The 17,347-nt window shown below is 33.9% G+C and overlaps 1 protein-coding gene across 1 annotated transcript; it reads left to right on the forward strand.

Annotated features, from left to right (window-relative positions):
* The first annotated feature begins 5,014 nt into the window (after positions 1 to 5,014).
* On the forward strand, positions 5,015 to 16,377 carry LOC129226946 (uncharacterized). Its single transcript, XM_054861575.1, has 4 exons — positions 5,015 to 5,131; positions 7,774 to 7,969; positions 15,099 to 15,607; positions 16,303 to 16,377. Exons 1-4 carry the CDS (start codon positions 5,120 to 5,122, stop codon positions 16,375 to 16,377), a joined length of 792 nt encoding a protein of 263 aa, XP_054717550.1. The 5' UTR covers positions 5,015 to 5,119.
* Positions 16,378 to 17,347: the final 970 nt, after the last annotated feature.

Below are 17,347 nucleotides of genomic sequence, written 5' to 3' on the forward strand. Positions count from 1 at the left end.
AAGGAAAGATGAAGCACAGCTTCATCTATCCTTCAGTGAGACTACCAGCATCCCTGATTCAATTCAAAATGTATCATTACGCCCATTTAGTTCTATGGAGGCTGCCTTAAGTGCTGCGCTAAGTGCCTCTCCCCCCCTCCCATCCAAATGTTTGTGTAAATAATATTATTCAATGGATAAAAAGATCAGTTGTGCATAAGGTGATAAAGGAATTGTATCATTAAAAATCAGTATTATGGTTAATTAACAAATTATTTTCAGGGATTTAGCAGCAGGCAGCTAATTTGCCTTTTGATGCTTCCTTGTGTTTAAATGAATGGTCCTCTCAAGATCCTCTTTTTAATCCTAACTGGTCCTCTTTAGTCCTCTTTTTGATTGAAATTGGTCCTCTTTTACCCGTTTCTAAAACTGAAATGTGTTGGGAGCCCTGCATTAGTTTCTAGAAAAGTGAAATTTTATCTGCACAATTGCATTCGATCCTCATTGATTTGGAGGCTTTGGTATGAACTTAAAGAAACTGTTTTGATTACTAAAATGCAGTTTCCTAACGACTTCTCATTTATTTATTTTGAAGTAATTTAAAAACCTATTTTAACTTAAATTTTCCAAAATGCATGTTTTTGTAAACAAGTGCAAGGTTCTATTTATTAATTTTTTTTATGAAAGTAGTAAAAACTAACCCCCCCCCCTCACTTTTTGTACTTTAAAACTTTGGGACAGTGGTGGCCACCAAGATTTTTAGGTCTGGATTATTTTGCTTTAATGACCAAATATTTCTAAATCAAATATATATTTTACTGGGTGTCCTTCAAAGTCATGGGAAATCGTGGATTTCAACTATGATCGAATTTAGTACTGAAAAGTCAGGATTTTCAGGGGGGAAAAATGGTCAAAAAGTATCATATCAGAGATTTTTCTGAAAAAAAACACAGTATACATTTAAATTTTTAATTTGCATACATTTAAATTTTTACCTGAGCACTTTTTTCTAGAAAAGAAAAGGAAATTCACAATAATTTCTTTTTCACAAAAATAAAGAAAATTCACAAAAAATATTTTGCTTTTTCGCATAATGGGGACTTAAAAAATGAAACCTGGATTGACCCCTGATATTACTGTGACATGTGACTTTGATTTCAGCATAGCACATGTTTCAACAACTTATAAAACTTTAAGTTTGGCTTTTACTGCATTGTCAAGTGATAACATAAATTAGAACAGAACTTCACGAATTTCATTCTACTGCACAGCTTGCCCATCGCAGTATCGGATCATGCAAAATCTTTCATTAAAAATTAGATTAGTGACACAACTATTTTAAGAAAGATTTGTGTTCATCTACAAAAAGTTTCGTCTATTTTTTTTTATTTTTAAAGAAGTATGCCTTAATATGTTTAGTACAAATTACAGTTTTACGCTCTTTTACTGTTTGTAAAATTGATTTTGTGTGTATTTTTAGACTTAATTATGCGTATGTATTGCACTTATGTCAGGTAGTGTAATTACATGTTTTTAATCGAATAGTAGTATTGCATTTTGAAAAAAAATGTCATACTGGCAAGCTTTGTTATCGAAATTCCTGTATATCCTTTTTTTTTTCAAAATATTCCTATATTATTTCGAAAAATTCCTATATTGTTTGCAGAAAATTCCTATATTTTCCATCGAATTCCTATATTTTTTTCAGAAAATTCCTATATTTTCCTATATTTTTGTTGGCAAATGTCACTTCTATCCCTGCCTATATATCCACCTTTCTTCAAGTCTTTATATCAAGTTTCAGTGAAAACACATAAAAGGTTCAGCTAAACACACAAATAGGATGAATTTGCCGCCTTCAGAAGTTCTGCCGGGTGCTGGGGTAGGCCTAGCTTTGGGATAGGTGACCTGTGCCACCGCCTAGGGCGGCAGATTTTAGGGGTAGCAAATTTCAGGATGGCAAAATGTAAGGAAACAAAGAAAAAAGAAGGAAAAAAACTGAAGTTTGTTCCTAAGGTTTTTTTTTTTTTTTTGCAGCTCAAAATGTAGCGGTGAGCGTATGCTCATGGGGTGGCACTTGTCAACATCACCTGGGGTGACAAAACTACTAGAAAAGGCCCTGTGGAGACAATACCTCCGTCTTGCTCTCCCTAGATCCAGCTCTGAATTTTTCGCTTCCGTATTCAGTTCTTGTTTGACGCATTTATGCTTTTATTTAATTGAATTATTTCATTCATTGTGGTTTCACAAAATATAGTTGCGGCAATTTCTGAAAAAAATACACTTGCAGTCAAAATGAAGAAGGGGCGCCATAAGAGAAGGGCGCACCGGGATTCGTCCCAGCATCCCTGTGCCCCAGCACGGGCCTGTTTTGATCTTGTGTCGTGGTATTATGTTGTAATTGCAACTTTCATCAAATGTATGAAAAAATATGTTTGTATACCAGTTATTGATCATTTAAATTTGTTTACCTGCTATTTGGCTGGGCCAAATATTCGGTTTGTCTACCAAATATAAGGGGAGGTGGGGCACGTTGGTCCGTTTTTTTACTCATTTTTTATCTCCTCAAAAAATTTAATGATTAGTTCGATTTTCTACTGTAAGTTTCACAAAACACTTCTCAACACCACAGATTTTTTTGGAAGTGTTGAATTGATAAACTTTTTTTATATTAATTTTTTAACGGAACCTCGTAAAGTGGACCAAGGTGCCCCACAAGTGGGGCATGTTCGACCGCATTACTCAAACAACATTTGTTATACTTTTAATGATAAATACATTAAACTTTGTAACTACCTTATTCTCTGTTGTGTGTAGAGTGAAAAATATTAAGTTTAAAGATCAATATAACATATTAAATTGATTTTTTGATAAATCACCTTTATTTAAAAACAGCAATAAGCATTCATCATTAGTACGCAATTATTTTTTAAAATCAAAAGAAAAATCATAGAACATTGTTACAATTATTGTGATTTAAGAGCAAAAAAAAGTTTTCAAATTATGTGGGGTAGATTGGTTGGGTCCAACGTGCTACACAAAGAGTGGACCAACCTACCCCACCTTCTTAGTCTGAAAAAGTGATGACATAATTTTTTTCTTTTTGACAAAAAATGAAAAAATTGCCAATTATATCGAACTTAAGGAACTTACTATAAGAAAGGAGTTCTTTTTTTTTTCTCCACAATCTTGATGAAAACCATTAAAAAAAATAAAGTTACAGTTTTCTGGAAATTACTCAGGACTACTGAAATAACAGTTTCTGGAATAAAATTTGTTCAGTATAACTGTACCATGTGATATCATTATAGGTTTTGTAGGACTATAGGTGCTATTTGTTCGTCATAAAATAAAATAAAAAATATTAATAGTATTAAAATAATTGAGACCGGTCCAATGTGCCCCGCGGTCCAACATACCCCCCCCTACCGAATACCAACTGGATATTCGATGCATCTCTAATTAGAGACGTACCGAGTACTCGGTAACTACTCGGTACTCGGCCAATTTGCCGAGTACTCGGTACTTGGCCAAATTCTGATCAGATACTCGGCCAATACCGAGTAGTTGCAAAAAATTGAATATTGTCCAAGGCAGATACTAAAATTTATAGAAAAAAGAGCAAACATTATATTCTGCAAACATTTACAATTAAAATTTATAAGTCAAATTTTAAATTTTGAGAATAATGAAGTTTGTAATGCTTCAATGGAATAAATCTTTATTTTAATGTCCCCAAAGTTGATAAAAATTATTTATGTAAAATTATGCAAAAAAAAAGTATAGAAAATATGGAATTTTTATGTTAAAAATGGATTTTTGTTACAAACAAAAATTAATTATAAAAAATTATTAAAATACCTTTGCTTAAAAAAATAAAAGGAAATAAAACAACGTTAAAAGCACAGTGCAGGAACACTGCAGACATGTGTTTTGGCATTGCAAGGAATTCCTTTTTCAATGCACAACATGGGAGCTCGTGGATTTAAAGGCATCCGACAAAATTTCAGATTTTTTTGTCGAATGTCTTAACATTCTTTAGCTCACATGTTATGCACTGAAAAAGACGTTCCTTGTAACAAGCGGGGGGGGGGGGGGCAGAAACACATGTCTGCAGTGTTCCTGCACATTTGTTGTATTAAAATTATTTATGTTTTGCAGACTAAAACTATAATTGATTGGTATAAATTTGTTTTAATTCCAACTTGATTAATCATACCTTTTATTTATTTATTTTTAATTTTAAAAATAATTTTTTTGTAAAATTTTTGACACAAACAAAATTTTTATGTAATGTGTAAATTGAATTTCAGCAGGAATTTAGTTTTAAAAACTATTATATGGACAAGGAGGTGTATACTACTATTCCAATAAGTTCAAAATTCATCACATGTGTGTCGGTGGTTCTTCATAAAACATAATTGGTACTTGGTAACTCGGCCGAGTAGTGAAAGGGCGAGTACTCGGTAACTCGGTACTCGGCCGAGTAGTAAAAGGCCGAGTACTCGGTACTCGGCTACTCGGCGAAAGTGCTACTCGGTACGTCTCTATCTCTAATAATTGGGAACCATAGACTTTTCAAGGATCTTGATCTTAAATGCCATTCATATTTTTATTCTTTAAAATTGGTTTCATATTCTTGCATGTTGTCTTTTTTCCACATTGATTGCTTTCTTTCTATCATGTTTTTTGGATCACTCTGTTTTTTAAGGGGAATATTTTGCATAATTGAAAGAAACCCTTGGCAGTATTTCAATGTAACTAACCTCCTTCAGTGCCCAGCTCATGCAAACCGCCTGCGGTGGTATTAGATATATAAGATTTCTTTTTTAGAGTGATTAAATAAGTAAAACTAATGTTTATTCCGCAGCAATTTCTAATTAGCGTTTTGTTATTCTATGTGCTTCATTTTAGGTGTGTTTTCCGTAAGCGGTGGTTTTGTCATTTTCATGGAAGAACTAAACCAGTACTTGATTATGGATGCCGAGCTTCAGTCGATATTCTCATTAAAAAAGTAACTAGAAGTACTGCTAGAAATGATCCTTTCTTGAAGTTAAAACCTCCCCTTCCTGCAGTCATAAAAATTCACTACCCTCACACTCATCCTGTGTTGGAAAAGAAATTTTTGAGAAAAAATAAAATGACAAATGAGGTAAGTATTGGGGGTTCTTGTGTTTTCATTTCTGTATTTTATTTCTTTATATGCTCCTATTTTTAGCTTACCTTTATTGCTTACTGTTTTAATTGACTGATTTTAATTTACTTTTATGCTTTGTTACTCTGAGGAGAAGTGGTGACCTGGTTGGCAAGACATTAAATTCGTGACGGGGGGGGGGGGTCTTGGGTTTGACGTTCCCATTCCAAATCAATAACTGTGGGAGTGCTGGATCAGGTGTTGCTCAGTTCGTGGTTTAGATAAAAACATAGAGTCTTCATAACAATATAAGAGTCAAAAACATATAACTTCTTCAGAGCCCCAACGAATCAACAGGATGTCCGCGCATATAGAAAGTCATGGATTTTTATTGTAATTTAAAATGGTCATGGAAAGTCATGCTCAAAAGGCACAGAAACTGACATCTGGTCATAGATTTTGGGTTCAAGAACAAGCATATAAATTGAATTCTACGAATTAGGTGCAAAAATTACGCATTTTAGCTGTTTCTTACGCTTTTATCCATCAGTCCCGATTTTTCGCACATTTCAAAGTCTGATTGCTCCCTCTCCTATAAAACTCGCTCGTTTTTCTCCAATGTTATTCTACTGTTTGGACGTTTATAATTTTGTGTTTAGCATTTTTTTGAACCTCCTTATGTGTTTAGTTGTGTAGTTGCAGACTTGTATATTTCTACATGGCTGTGGAGTCGGAGTCGGACTGATTTTTGGTCAAAAGGGTCGAAGTCATTAGGAAATAGGCTGACTCCGACTGTGACTTCAGGCTTCTTTTTTTCTTTAATTTTCATTCTCCTTGCATTTTTTAAAAAACTGACAACAATTGGTATGATCACATATGTTTAAAAGTCTACTAATAAGAAAAATAACTGTTATTGGCAACAAGCTGTCTTGAATGTTTATCGAACTTTCTATAATAGCTACCTACACCATCCCCTAGTTAAACCCATCAGATGGGTGTCACCCGGAGCAAACCGCCCCCTCTCAAGAAAGATTTTTTGACTTTGCCAAAAAGCTTTTGTTCTCTCAAGATACAGCTTTCAAAAATTGAAAGCACACGATTTGATCAACAAGTATTTGTTGAACATTTAAAGAAGAGGAAATTAACCCTTTTCAATTACAGAAAAAAGATTTTTGAATATTATCTCAGTTTTAAAATTGCAACTAATGGAAAATTTGATTTTCAAATTGAATTTTTAACATTGCTTTGTATCTTAGGTTCACAATAAAATACAGCGGGAAAATTTCATAAAAAGGAATTAATATTTTATCTCTGATTAGAGGTTCCCCCCCCCCTTCCCATGAAAGGGGAAAATTGAAAAAAAATAAATAAATAAGTAAAAAAGTCGGAGTCAACCATTTTCCTTCAGACTCCACAGCCCTATATTTCTAATTTTGCAGCTCTTATTCGACTCAAAAATGTTAAGCCATTTGCACTCAAGTTGATTCAAGAGACTTATAAAATCATCTTTAATTTTCAACTGTGCTTTTATTACTACATTTTAGGTGCATTTTACTGATGAACATTTTTCAATTTAGTCTGTTTGTTTCAAAAAATTGACCTTTTTTTTTGCAAAAGCTGTAACCTACCCTAATCATGCCTTCTGGCTGCATTTTATTTAAGCATCAAATTATTGTAATTTTCTGGATTTGTAAAACTTATTTTGGACAAAAAAGTCCAACCATATATATATGTACAATGTTTTTACTTGAAGATACATTGGAGCTAAACATATTTTCAATCTTACTAACTTCATCTAACTTGCTTTCATTACAATCTATATCAATAAAAACAATGAATATATGTGTATGTTCCCTATACAGATCTAGTTTATGTCAGATCTCTACCAATTTGGGCAGGGAGGTACTTGGGCACCCAAGAAGGAATGTAAGGGGTTTTCAAATGCCAAAAAAAAGACCAAACTGTTCGATTTTTAATTTTAGGACCCTTAAATGGCTGTTTTTAACTGAAATAATTATTCAACCAGTTCAATTTTAGTACCATTCAACAGCGTGCAAAAAATGCCCCTAAAATTGTTTTAATTCCTGCAAAATTCAAAAAAAAAAAAAAAAAAACAAGGCTATAAAATCAGCGGGAAAAAATTTAAACTCATTCTTAAGCCTAATGGAACAGAATTTCATATCCGAAAATTATCGTTTGCGAGATCTCATTTTAAATCAACTTAAATAAAACCATTCAGATGGCTGCCACTTTTTTTTCTTGACTGTGACTAAACAATTTTTTTTTTGTTTCAAAGTAAAAATTTACCCTTTTTATTATTTTTTGCCAATTTATTTTCTTTTTTAAGGATTTTAGTTGTATTTATAGACGGTTGTGTTTAATTTATTCGGGAATTTTTGATTTGCCGTTTTCTTTCAGAATGATTATTTTGACGGGAAATTTTACAGTATTTTTTTTCTCTATTTGAAGCCTGATTGTTGAATATGCCTCACTTAACATAATTTAGAAGTAGACCGTGCAAAGCCAGGCAGTACAGCTAGTGCCATAACATTATATTATATCAGTGTTTTAATATTTTCAAATATTTTATCATCAAACCATACTAATCTTCTGTAAATTCAAAACAAGTTTTAAACTCTCCTTTTTTTTTCAATTTTTAGATGAGGAAAATATTTTATGAATATTTCAAGCATGATATTGTGGGAATGAATGCCAAGAAACTTCACCTCAAGTTATTGCGAGAAGCAAATTTCCCATACATGGATGATCGATGCATAAATCCTCGCTTAGACACAATATATAGACTTCACAGATTTTGGTTGAAGGAGGTTGCACCTAAAGACAGTATTGAAGCAGGTAATATTTTTGGTTGGCTCTTAAATTGCATTAAAAATTTCACGTATAATACATACATTGAACTGAAAGTCTCAGCTAAGACGAACAAAAATTTCTTTATTCAAAATGTTCATGGTTGAGTACTGTATTTTTCTTTTTTGGAAATTATTCATCATTTTGTTCGGTAGTAGAAGTCCCATTGAGTATCGAGAAGAAAATATTAAATATTTTCAGGAAAAATAAAGCCTGTACATTTGTTTTTCTGTGGACATTTCAATTTATTTGGAGATAAAACTTTACCTTCCATTGTGTATTAAAACCAATTCCGCGATTTTCGATCATTACCTTTCATTTCTGTTTCCAAAAACATTCATTTATTAAGAAAAAGATGATTTTTTTCTTAATGTACTAATAGATTATAATGCACGTATTAGTAGTAATATTTTTTAAATATAGGCAAGTTTTTCTTCGTTTTTTCACAGTATCACCCATTTATGGTTGTTACTAATAAAGGCTAATACAAAAAAAGTCCTGGATTTTTGACATTTCGTATTAACCAAGTTCAATTGTATATTAGAGCATTATCAACAATTTATAATTTATGGTTAAAATTGCATGCTAAACTTTTATTATCTGCTATACTAACCAGGTATTCATACGACAGTGATATAAAAGAATTTAAATAAGTAGCTTTTAAAAGAACCTAGTAACAGATGTTTCTAGATGCATAAATTATTTGCCCTCATGTCCCTGTTATCTGAATGTATGTTCTTAAAATCTGACAAAATTTTAAGATAAGCTGCCAAATTTAGCGACTTTCGGTTAGTAATGGGAGACATCTTTCACATGCTTTGCAGATGGGTGATGTTCCACATGCAGAGGGCAAAATTGTCAGTGAGAACTTGGCATCTTCAAATGTTTGCCAAGTTTTTAAATTTGGCACTTTTTTTTAAATCCAAGGGATAAGTCACACTTTGAAAGCATACTGCAGTTGGACCTCGATTTAACGAATTAATCATGACCAAAAATTTTTATTCATTAAATCGAGGCTATTCGAAATATCAGGATGAGAAAAAAATGCACTTACCTTATAAGCCTTAATAAGCATCTGTGCAAAAATATCCATGATTAGAAAATGTAAATTTTTTATACAGCATTCCACGACTTATTACACACTAGTTAATATCAAATTTTAAAGTACTGAGCAGTAGATGTTTGACATTTTCCTTGATACTGAACTCGAAATAGCTATTTTTCGACTTATAGAGAGAAGGAAATATTGCTGCATGAGATATGCTTTTACAGTTTTCAGGCCATGTAAAGCATTCATAAAAGTAGCAGTTTTAATGGGAGTTTCATTTTCGCCTTCTCTATCAGAATCGATATTCATTGGTTGCTCCCAAAATCTTTTTCTACTTCGGACAAGATAAATGTATCATTTGAAAAACAATCCAATAATTCCTAACTTAAGCTAACAAAAAAAAATTTTTTTTTTGGCTGTTAAAATACTTAATTAATTCGGGGTTTATTATTCAGTAAATAGGGGTTTTTGGCTTCATTTTATCATGGGAAAATTAAAGTTAAATAGAGGTTAATAAAACCGAGGTCGGGCTGTACCATGCTAAAATGCCCATGAGAGTTTTGGAACAAAAACGAAATATGGATCCTCAGAATGCTAACAATCTAGCAAAAAAAAAACAAATCTCCTCCACGCATTCCATCTTTTAGCAATGGCTTTGAAGAGAGTGACTGAAGCAAAAATTTAATGGTTTTTTTTACATGAAGGGTTCAATACCATGGAACTGGATGAAGTAGCACTGCCAGAATTGGGCAATGAATCACTCATACCATCCGATATGAGTGAAAGAAAAAAAAACTATGTTGAATGGATGTCCATGGATGAAAACATCCAATGTCTGATGAAGATGTATGCCAAGTTGCATTTTCTTCTTCAGTAAAAGAAAATGATGAAACTACATCAGATGAAGATGAAAGCGATGCTGATAATGTTGTGAAAGATAATCCAACTGCTGCATAAATGAGAGAGGCTCTACATGTCTTGGGCTTAGGGTACAACACAAGGGCACTGTTGATGATTTTCTTAAATACAAATATGAAGGTTTCATAAACTACGCTAGTCAACACCAAAAATGCTTCTGGCTCGAAAATAGCAATTTCCAGCCTCGCTAAATGCAAAAATCACCGTCAAAAGTGAAGATTAGCTCTAATTTTCAAGATACAGACCCAACTAGGATAGTGAATTCTTACTAATGCTCTTTTTTCCAATCAGATAGAACCCCCCCCCCCTCCATGGGACTGACTGTCTTCTAAACTTCAACCCCTGGTTGGGATAGAAAATCTGACTGCATAAAACCATAACGGGCTTCAAGAAATTTTAATTCTGGGAAGAGAAATGCCCAAAATCAGAATTTAGTAGATCCACCCATTTTTGCTTTCACCCATGCTCATTCTGCTGGGGATAATAAAGAACTTCATGAAAGCTGTGAACAAAAACAGTTTTCCAATACCTTACAAGGAAATTTCCAAGATATATTGAAGCTAAGGTTAAGGAGAGAATTTTTAACAAGCCTTCAAATAGGAAATGAAAAAACACCCAGGAAGCCTTCAAGGGTTCTATTACAAGTATTTCTTAGGAGTAGAAAAGACGAGAACTAAAAACAGTTGGTCAAACAATCCTTACAGAAGTTCTGTGACCGTTGATGAATGATGTGTATCTGAAACTCTATTTTGTTCACTTCTACAAGGATATTTTGCTTGAAAACTAAAGTTATGATTAGTGAGTATGAGGAAAGGTTTCACCAAGATATCTTTACAATGGAACGAAGATTTCAGGGTCATTGGGCTGAGTTTGTGCTCATTAAATGCTGCTGAGCTGTTACAAGAGATGGTCCGTACGTACAAAACTTCTTTGACGTACAAAAGGCAATAAAAAAATGCGTTTACGGCAATAAGCCAAAAGTCACCACTGCTTCCTGAAAAATAAGCATTGTTTAATAAAACAGGACCTATTTAATAACATTTATTGCTCAAGATTCTTTTTTACTTTTTAATATTACCTTTAAATCAGTTTGTTGTTGCTGTGTATCTTTCTCCAGTGGGCTCTTATGTATCTTGAAAGCAAGAGCTAATAAAAAAAAAAATTAATTTGAATTTTGACATTTGGAATTCAAATTATGTTTTTCACAATCACGAGTGTGTGTGTATGTGCATGTATGTATGCGTAGGACAGTGGCGTAACTACGTACCGCAGGACCCCGCAACGCTGGGGGCCCCAGAGCCAGAAAAGGGCCAGAAAATTTTTGAGCTTTGTTTTCGTTCAATTTTATTAAATTATTTCATAAAAAAAACCTTTGTTTAAAAAGATTACATTGGTTCAGTAGCCCCCTAGAACTCCAGAACCTATTGACTTAGGGTCCTGATTAAGATATCAGGGGTCCTAGGCCAAACACTTTTTCAAGGCCCTCATGTAGTCAAACATTACAATTTTTGATATTTGCTAAATCAGTTTTAGCAATTTGGGGCCCGGTAATAGCAGGGGCTCTAGTCATACCCTAGTTGGCCTATTCAGTAAGCAAGCACCTGAGTAGAGAGGAGGGGGCCCACGGCCCAACTTCCCTGCGCAGAAACCAAACCTTAGATCGGTGTAAAAAGTAACATATTGCCCTCCCTAGGCCACCTGCCACGGAAAGAAGAAAAATTCCTGAAAGAAAAAGTCATGACCGTTCCGTGGACCGGAAAAAGACAGCCAAGAGAAGTTTTTGGGTAGGATCTGGATTGGAGGGAGGGGGGGGGATCGGAAGATGTCTAAAAACTTTTGAGCATTGTTTTCATTTAATTTTCTGTAAATTAAACTTTTTTTTATATGTTTGTATTCGTTCTGGGCTCTCTAGGACCCTAGAACCTATAGGTCTAGGGTTTCCGATTACGATATCAGAGGTCACAGACCAAACACTTTTTGAAGCCCTCTTGCAACCTATCACTACAATTTTTGCTATTTGTTGGAACGGGTTTCGCCATTTGGGGGCCTCCAAATAGCAGGAACTCTAGATCACGGCCTTGTTGGCCTATTCAGTAAACAAGCCCTGACATTAGGTGTCGGAAAAGCGCCCAACTCCTGACCTCCCAATTTAAAGAAAAGAAATGCAATAGCTACTTTGTTTAAAGAAAAATTTTTTTGGTGGGCAATTGCTAATCTATTACTTACAAAGTTTTCTTACTTTTTTTTTTCAAAATAAGTAAAAGGTAGGGACTTAGCCAAGAAGGTGGGAAAGAAGGGATCCTAAAACTAAATAATTTCCTTTTACTTCACCTAAGAGAAGACAGCCTATTGTGTTTTTGAACTTCAATTTCAGAAACATTCTGGGAGAGAGTCCGGAAACCCTCCTTCTCCCTAATATGTCCAAAAATCGCTTAAAATTGCTTTTTGGAACTTCGATTTCGAAAAATTCCTTGGCAAAGTTTTGCACCCCATCACTTCCCAAATTTACGATTTTAAAACTTTGATTTTCAAAAAATGCCGGGAGAACCTCGGAACCCCATTCCTTCTCGTTAGCAGGTTCAAAGGTGGCCTGCAATTGCGTTTCACGAGTTCAATTTGAAAATTTTCTTGGGAAGAGCCTCCGAACCCTTGTTCCTGCTAAAATTACCGAAGCTCTTCTAAAATTGCATTTTAGGAACTTCAAAATCAAAACATTTTCCGGAAGTCTCATCTTTGTACGCTTCTTCCCCTTACAAACATCCTAAAAACGCATTTGTGGACCACTTTCAATGAAGTTAGGGGAGAGAATGAGAGGGTTTGAAACTTTGCCCCTTAATTTTTTGAAATCGAAGTTCCAAAAAAAGCTATTTAAGGATGGCTTACAAGTGCATTTTTAAAACTTCAATTTCTAAAAATTTACAAAGATGGCCTCCAAACTTGGCCTCTTCTAAATATCACTTGACTTCACCTAAAATTGCGTTTTTCGAAAATTCGGGGGCAGAATCCCCCATTCACTCTCATTGCAATGTCATCAAATGTGGCCTACAATTGCGTTTCTAGGAGTTACATTTCAAAAAATTTCCTCCAGGAGAGCCTGTACCCCCCTCCCTTTTTATTAACATTAACAAAGATAGTTTAGGATTACGTTTTTGGGAATTTTAATATTGACAGATTATCGGAGGAATCTCTGACTCCTTCCCCCAAAGGTGATTCACAATCATGTGTGTAAAAACTTTTAAAACTGTCTGAAATTTCATTTTTTAAACTGGAATTTCAGAATAATTTTATAAGCTCACCCCAAAAACCTATTTCTCGACGAAATCGAAAAATTGCACTACAAATATAGATTAACACGATTTTTAGTAGGGGCCCAAAATCAAATTTTGCGGCGGGACTGAAAATTTGAAGTTATGCTACTGGTGTAGGTGTCTGTATGTATGTGTTTGTGTGTGTATGTAGGTGTATGTATGAATATATGTGTGTGTGTATGTATATGTGTGTGTAGGTGTGTGTATGTATGCGTGTGTGTAGTATATGGACGCAACCTGGAGACGGCTTTCGCTAGAGGAGCAGCATCGTGAGGTGGCCGGTCGACGGTGATGCTGCAGAGGGTGCTGGCGGAAAAATAAAATCATATGACATCAAAACAGTCAAATAAAAGCAATAAGCAATCATGATTGCTCAAAAAAAAAAAAAAAAATCCACTGCCATATTCGTGTTTTCGGCCCAAAATTAGTAGAAATTGACTATTTAAAACCAGTATACAGACAAAAAGTTCTTTTTGTTGACTAGTGTTATTTGCTGAGACAAAAGACAACTCAAACAACATTGATTTTTTTTTTTATTGAGTCATATTTTGTTTTGCCTTAGTACATGTTTAAAAAATACACATTTTAATTTTCCCTTTTATGTTTCAAATATTTTCATTCATTTAATTTACTAATTCATAATTTAAAACTGCATTTAGTTGAGTCATTGTAATTTTAATTTGCAGTTTTAAAAATAAATGCTTTTTAATTGAACAAAATCATCGTTTTGTGTCTCCTGGATTCTTTTCGGTTATTGATAGCAATCAGTTATTGTTTTCACTTTGCATTTGTCACAAATATGATCACATTAAGTGGTGCCTATTGTACATTGAAATGATTGCGCATAAAATTTTATTTATCTGTCACTAGAATGATGTTTTTTTTTAAATCTATGGAACCATACCCCGATTTTAACAAAACACTACTATCAAGTCTTTTTGTGCCGTTTTGATTAATGCAATGCTTTCATTGAATGTAACCCCCATGTAAAACAAAGGTCGACTGCATGTACAGGGTGTTTGAAAAATAACTCCCCTACTTTAAAATGACATAAGAGCAAAACCGTGTGAGATAGTAAGATGAAACAAGTTGTATGTTGCACCAGGCTCTGGAACTTTTTAAATACCTGTTTTCAAAAATAGTTTAAAAATTCAGAGAGCGCTAAAATGATTTTTAATTATTGTATGAAAGTGCTTATTCAAAAGAGGTCAAATCTGATTGCTATGTGTTCAATATGGATACTTTTCACAGCAGTAATATAACCATTTGATTGCATAATGTTACTGTGATACTTTTCACAGCAGTAATATGACCATTTGATTGCATAGGCTATGAAAGATAGCTATATCGAACCAATGTGTTCAATGTGGGCAATGACATTTGACCCCTATCCAATTAGCACACTTTCATACACTAATTGAAAAATGTTTGACTACAGCGCTCTCTGATGTATAATTTTTGAACTATTTTTGAAAACCAGTGTATAAAAAATTCTAGACCTGCTGGTGCAACATACCTCTTGTTTCACCTTTCTATCTCAAACAGTTTTGCTGTTAAGCTATTTTAAAGTAGGGGAGTCCTTTCTCATACATCAATGAAAAAACATTTGACTACAGCGCTCTCTGAATTAAAATTTTTTTTGAAAACCAGTGTATAAAAAATTCCAAAGCACTGGTGCACCATACAATTTATTTCACATTTCTGTCTCACAGGGTTTCGCTGTTACATCATTTCAAACACCCCTGTGTATGAAGAATGTAGAAACCTTCTTAATGAAAAATGATTCACTACAACAATAAGTTTTTATGAATTTTCTTTTCAATATCTTGCATTGTTTTTGTAGATCCGGCATCGGAAAAGGAAGATGGTAGTTCGCAACTTGAAAACATAAAAAAAGAAGACTCTTGCCATGAGGATTTTGTAAATCATATGAAAGAAACTATTATTGGGCTTACCAGCTTTGATGCAGAACCAAGTGCTGATATTTTTGACATTGAATCAATTAAAAGTGAACCAGTTATGGATTCAGCTCCCAAAGATAACCTCTCAATCAAAAAAGAGCGTACTGAAAGTGAAGATACTGTTCAAGATTTTATTTGCATTGCCAATGTTTCCGGCAATGCCATAGAATTGGCAAATTACAGAGACCAACAAAGAATAAGTTGTTTAAATTACATGATGAATCAATACCGACCAATCATGCCGAAACCAGTTCCAGGAGAAACTAATTCAAAAATTGAAATTCCAGCAAATAACAGAATTGTTTCCACTCCAATTAATCCAAATATTCTTCAGAGTACAAAAATTCTTCATCAAAAGCCTATTTTGTTCTCAAAGCATGGAGTTGTGAAAGTAAATGCTATAATGATTCAAAATATAAAAAGCTAGTAATTCATAATTTTTATTGATATACTATTTATTTTAAATTAAAAAAAAAATTCACTTATTCATAGTTTTTACTTTGAAAATTACTGCAATATTAACAATCTGTTGATAAATTTATAATCAAGCTTGAAAAGAACTTGTTTCGGCTCTTGAAAAGATGAAGATACTGTATGCGAGAGAAAAGAGTTAATATTATCTTTACTAATAATAAAGCTGAAAGTCTTTGGATCTCTGTCTCTATGGATCTCTGTCTGGATGTCTGTTACGCACACAGCACCCAGACCTTTCAGCCGATTTTCATGAAATTCGGCACAAAATTAGTTCGTAGCATAGGGGGAGCACCTCAAAGCGATTTTTCGAAAATTCAATTTTGTTCTTTTTCTATTCCAATTTTAAGAAAATTTTACGGATCAAATTATCATAACCTGGACATATGCGACCATGGGCGAGCAAATTAACATAGCAAATTGGCAAGATCATCTATTATTTGTAAATATACAGGCAATCCAAATGACCTTTTAATTATCTATAACGGGCAAAGCTGTGTAGGTACCACTAGTGTTTTATAAAACAGTAATCCCCAAGAAATTTCTATTTCAAACTAAATTCTGCAAGAAGCAAAGGGTTGTAGGTACCAAAATTAAAGATTTGGAATTGACCAGCACAAATGGAGGGAAGAACTCTCATCTGTTTTGTGGCTAGAGATTGTACTAGTAATACTGGCAGGTGCAGCATGATTTAGGAAAAACTTTTCAAGGAAATCATACCTGTGTTTGAACTTTAATTGTGTTTAACTCAAAACTTTAAACAAAGCACTTACATCCTTTTGCTTCTCACTGCCTCAATTTATGTAGTGTTTACCCATCTGATATTTTCCTGAATTTTTGTCAAATTCTCATTTGGAGCCATTATTTCATTTCATAGGTGCCCATATGTGTAATTTTAAAAGGGGGCTGGGAAATTCTAGCTTGAAGAAACAAAGTATTTGTTCATTGCACTTCTCAACCATGTCTTCACTCACCTGAGGGTACTGAATGACTGTTCCTTAGTGCTTTTTGTCAGAAAAATTGTCATGTAATAAAATAGAGGGTAGGAAGAGGGGAAAATGCCGTTTCTGAGCAGGGCAGTCAAAAGCCAAAGCGTCCGGGCCAATTGTTCATTTGCTGTCCGGGCTGCCCTCTCCCCATAAAACTCACAACACCTATATTACAGTAAAACCTGTCTACAACAATACTGTTAGGACCTAAAAAATATTGTTATAGATAGGCTATTGTTACAGACAATTTGATTATCTATGCTGCTATTTTGCTGGGACCAAGGAAAATATCGTTGTAGACAGGTTTATTGTTATAGACAGGTTTCACTGTACTCAGATTTCAAGCTGGACCCTTAGTTTCTGACTAGACTGATGTGACCTCTCGTCGGCCCTGTTTGTGAGTAGAGATAGATTAGTTTAGATATGTTTTACTCTTTCACTACAGTGCTTGTTTTTTCATGCATCATGTCATGCACTGGTTTCTGCTTCAAGGTAAATTCATGCTTAAAAGTTATATTAAGAAAAATGCTAACATCTGAAGGGGGAGGTTGCTCGAATCCCCCCTCTGCCCCCTCCTCCCAAAGGGCGCCCACGCTTCATTTTATGGATATTTCTCTTCTATTTCTTCTCTTGGTGCTTGATAAAACAAAAAATTGTCTGAAATTATTTCT

Source organism: Uloborus diversus, chromosome 7, assembly GCF_026930045.1.
Source record: "Uloborus diversus isolate 005 chromosome 7, Udiv.v.3.1, whole genome shotgun sequence".
NCBI classification, from domain to species: Eukaryota; Metazoa; Arthropoda; class Arachnida; order Araneae; family Uloboridae; genus Uloborus; species Uloborus diversus.

Bases quoted from the DNA above. Each gene is read 5' to 3' on its own strand.
- LOC129226946 (XM_054861575.1), top strand. The intron at 7,970-15,098 runs GTAATATTTTTG...TTGTTTTTGTAG, and splicing joins TAAAGACAGTATTGAAGCAG to ATCCGGCATCGGAAAAGGAA. The intron at 15,608-16,302 runs GTAAATGCTATA...GGAATTGACCAG, and splicing joins CAAAGCATGGAGTTGTGAAA to CACAAATGGAGGGAAGAACT.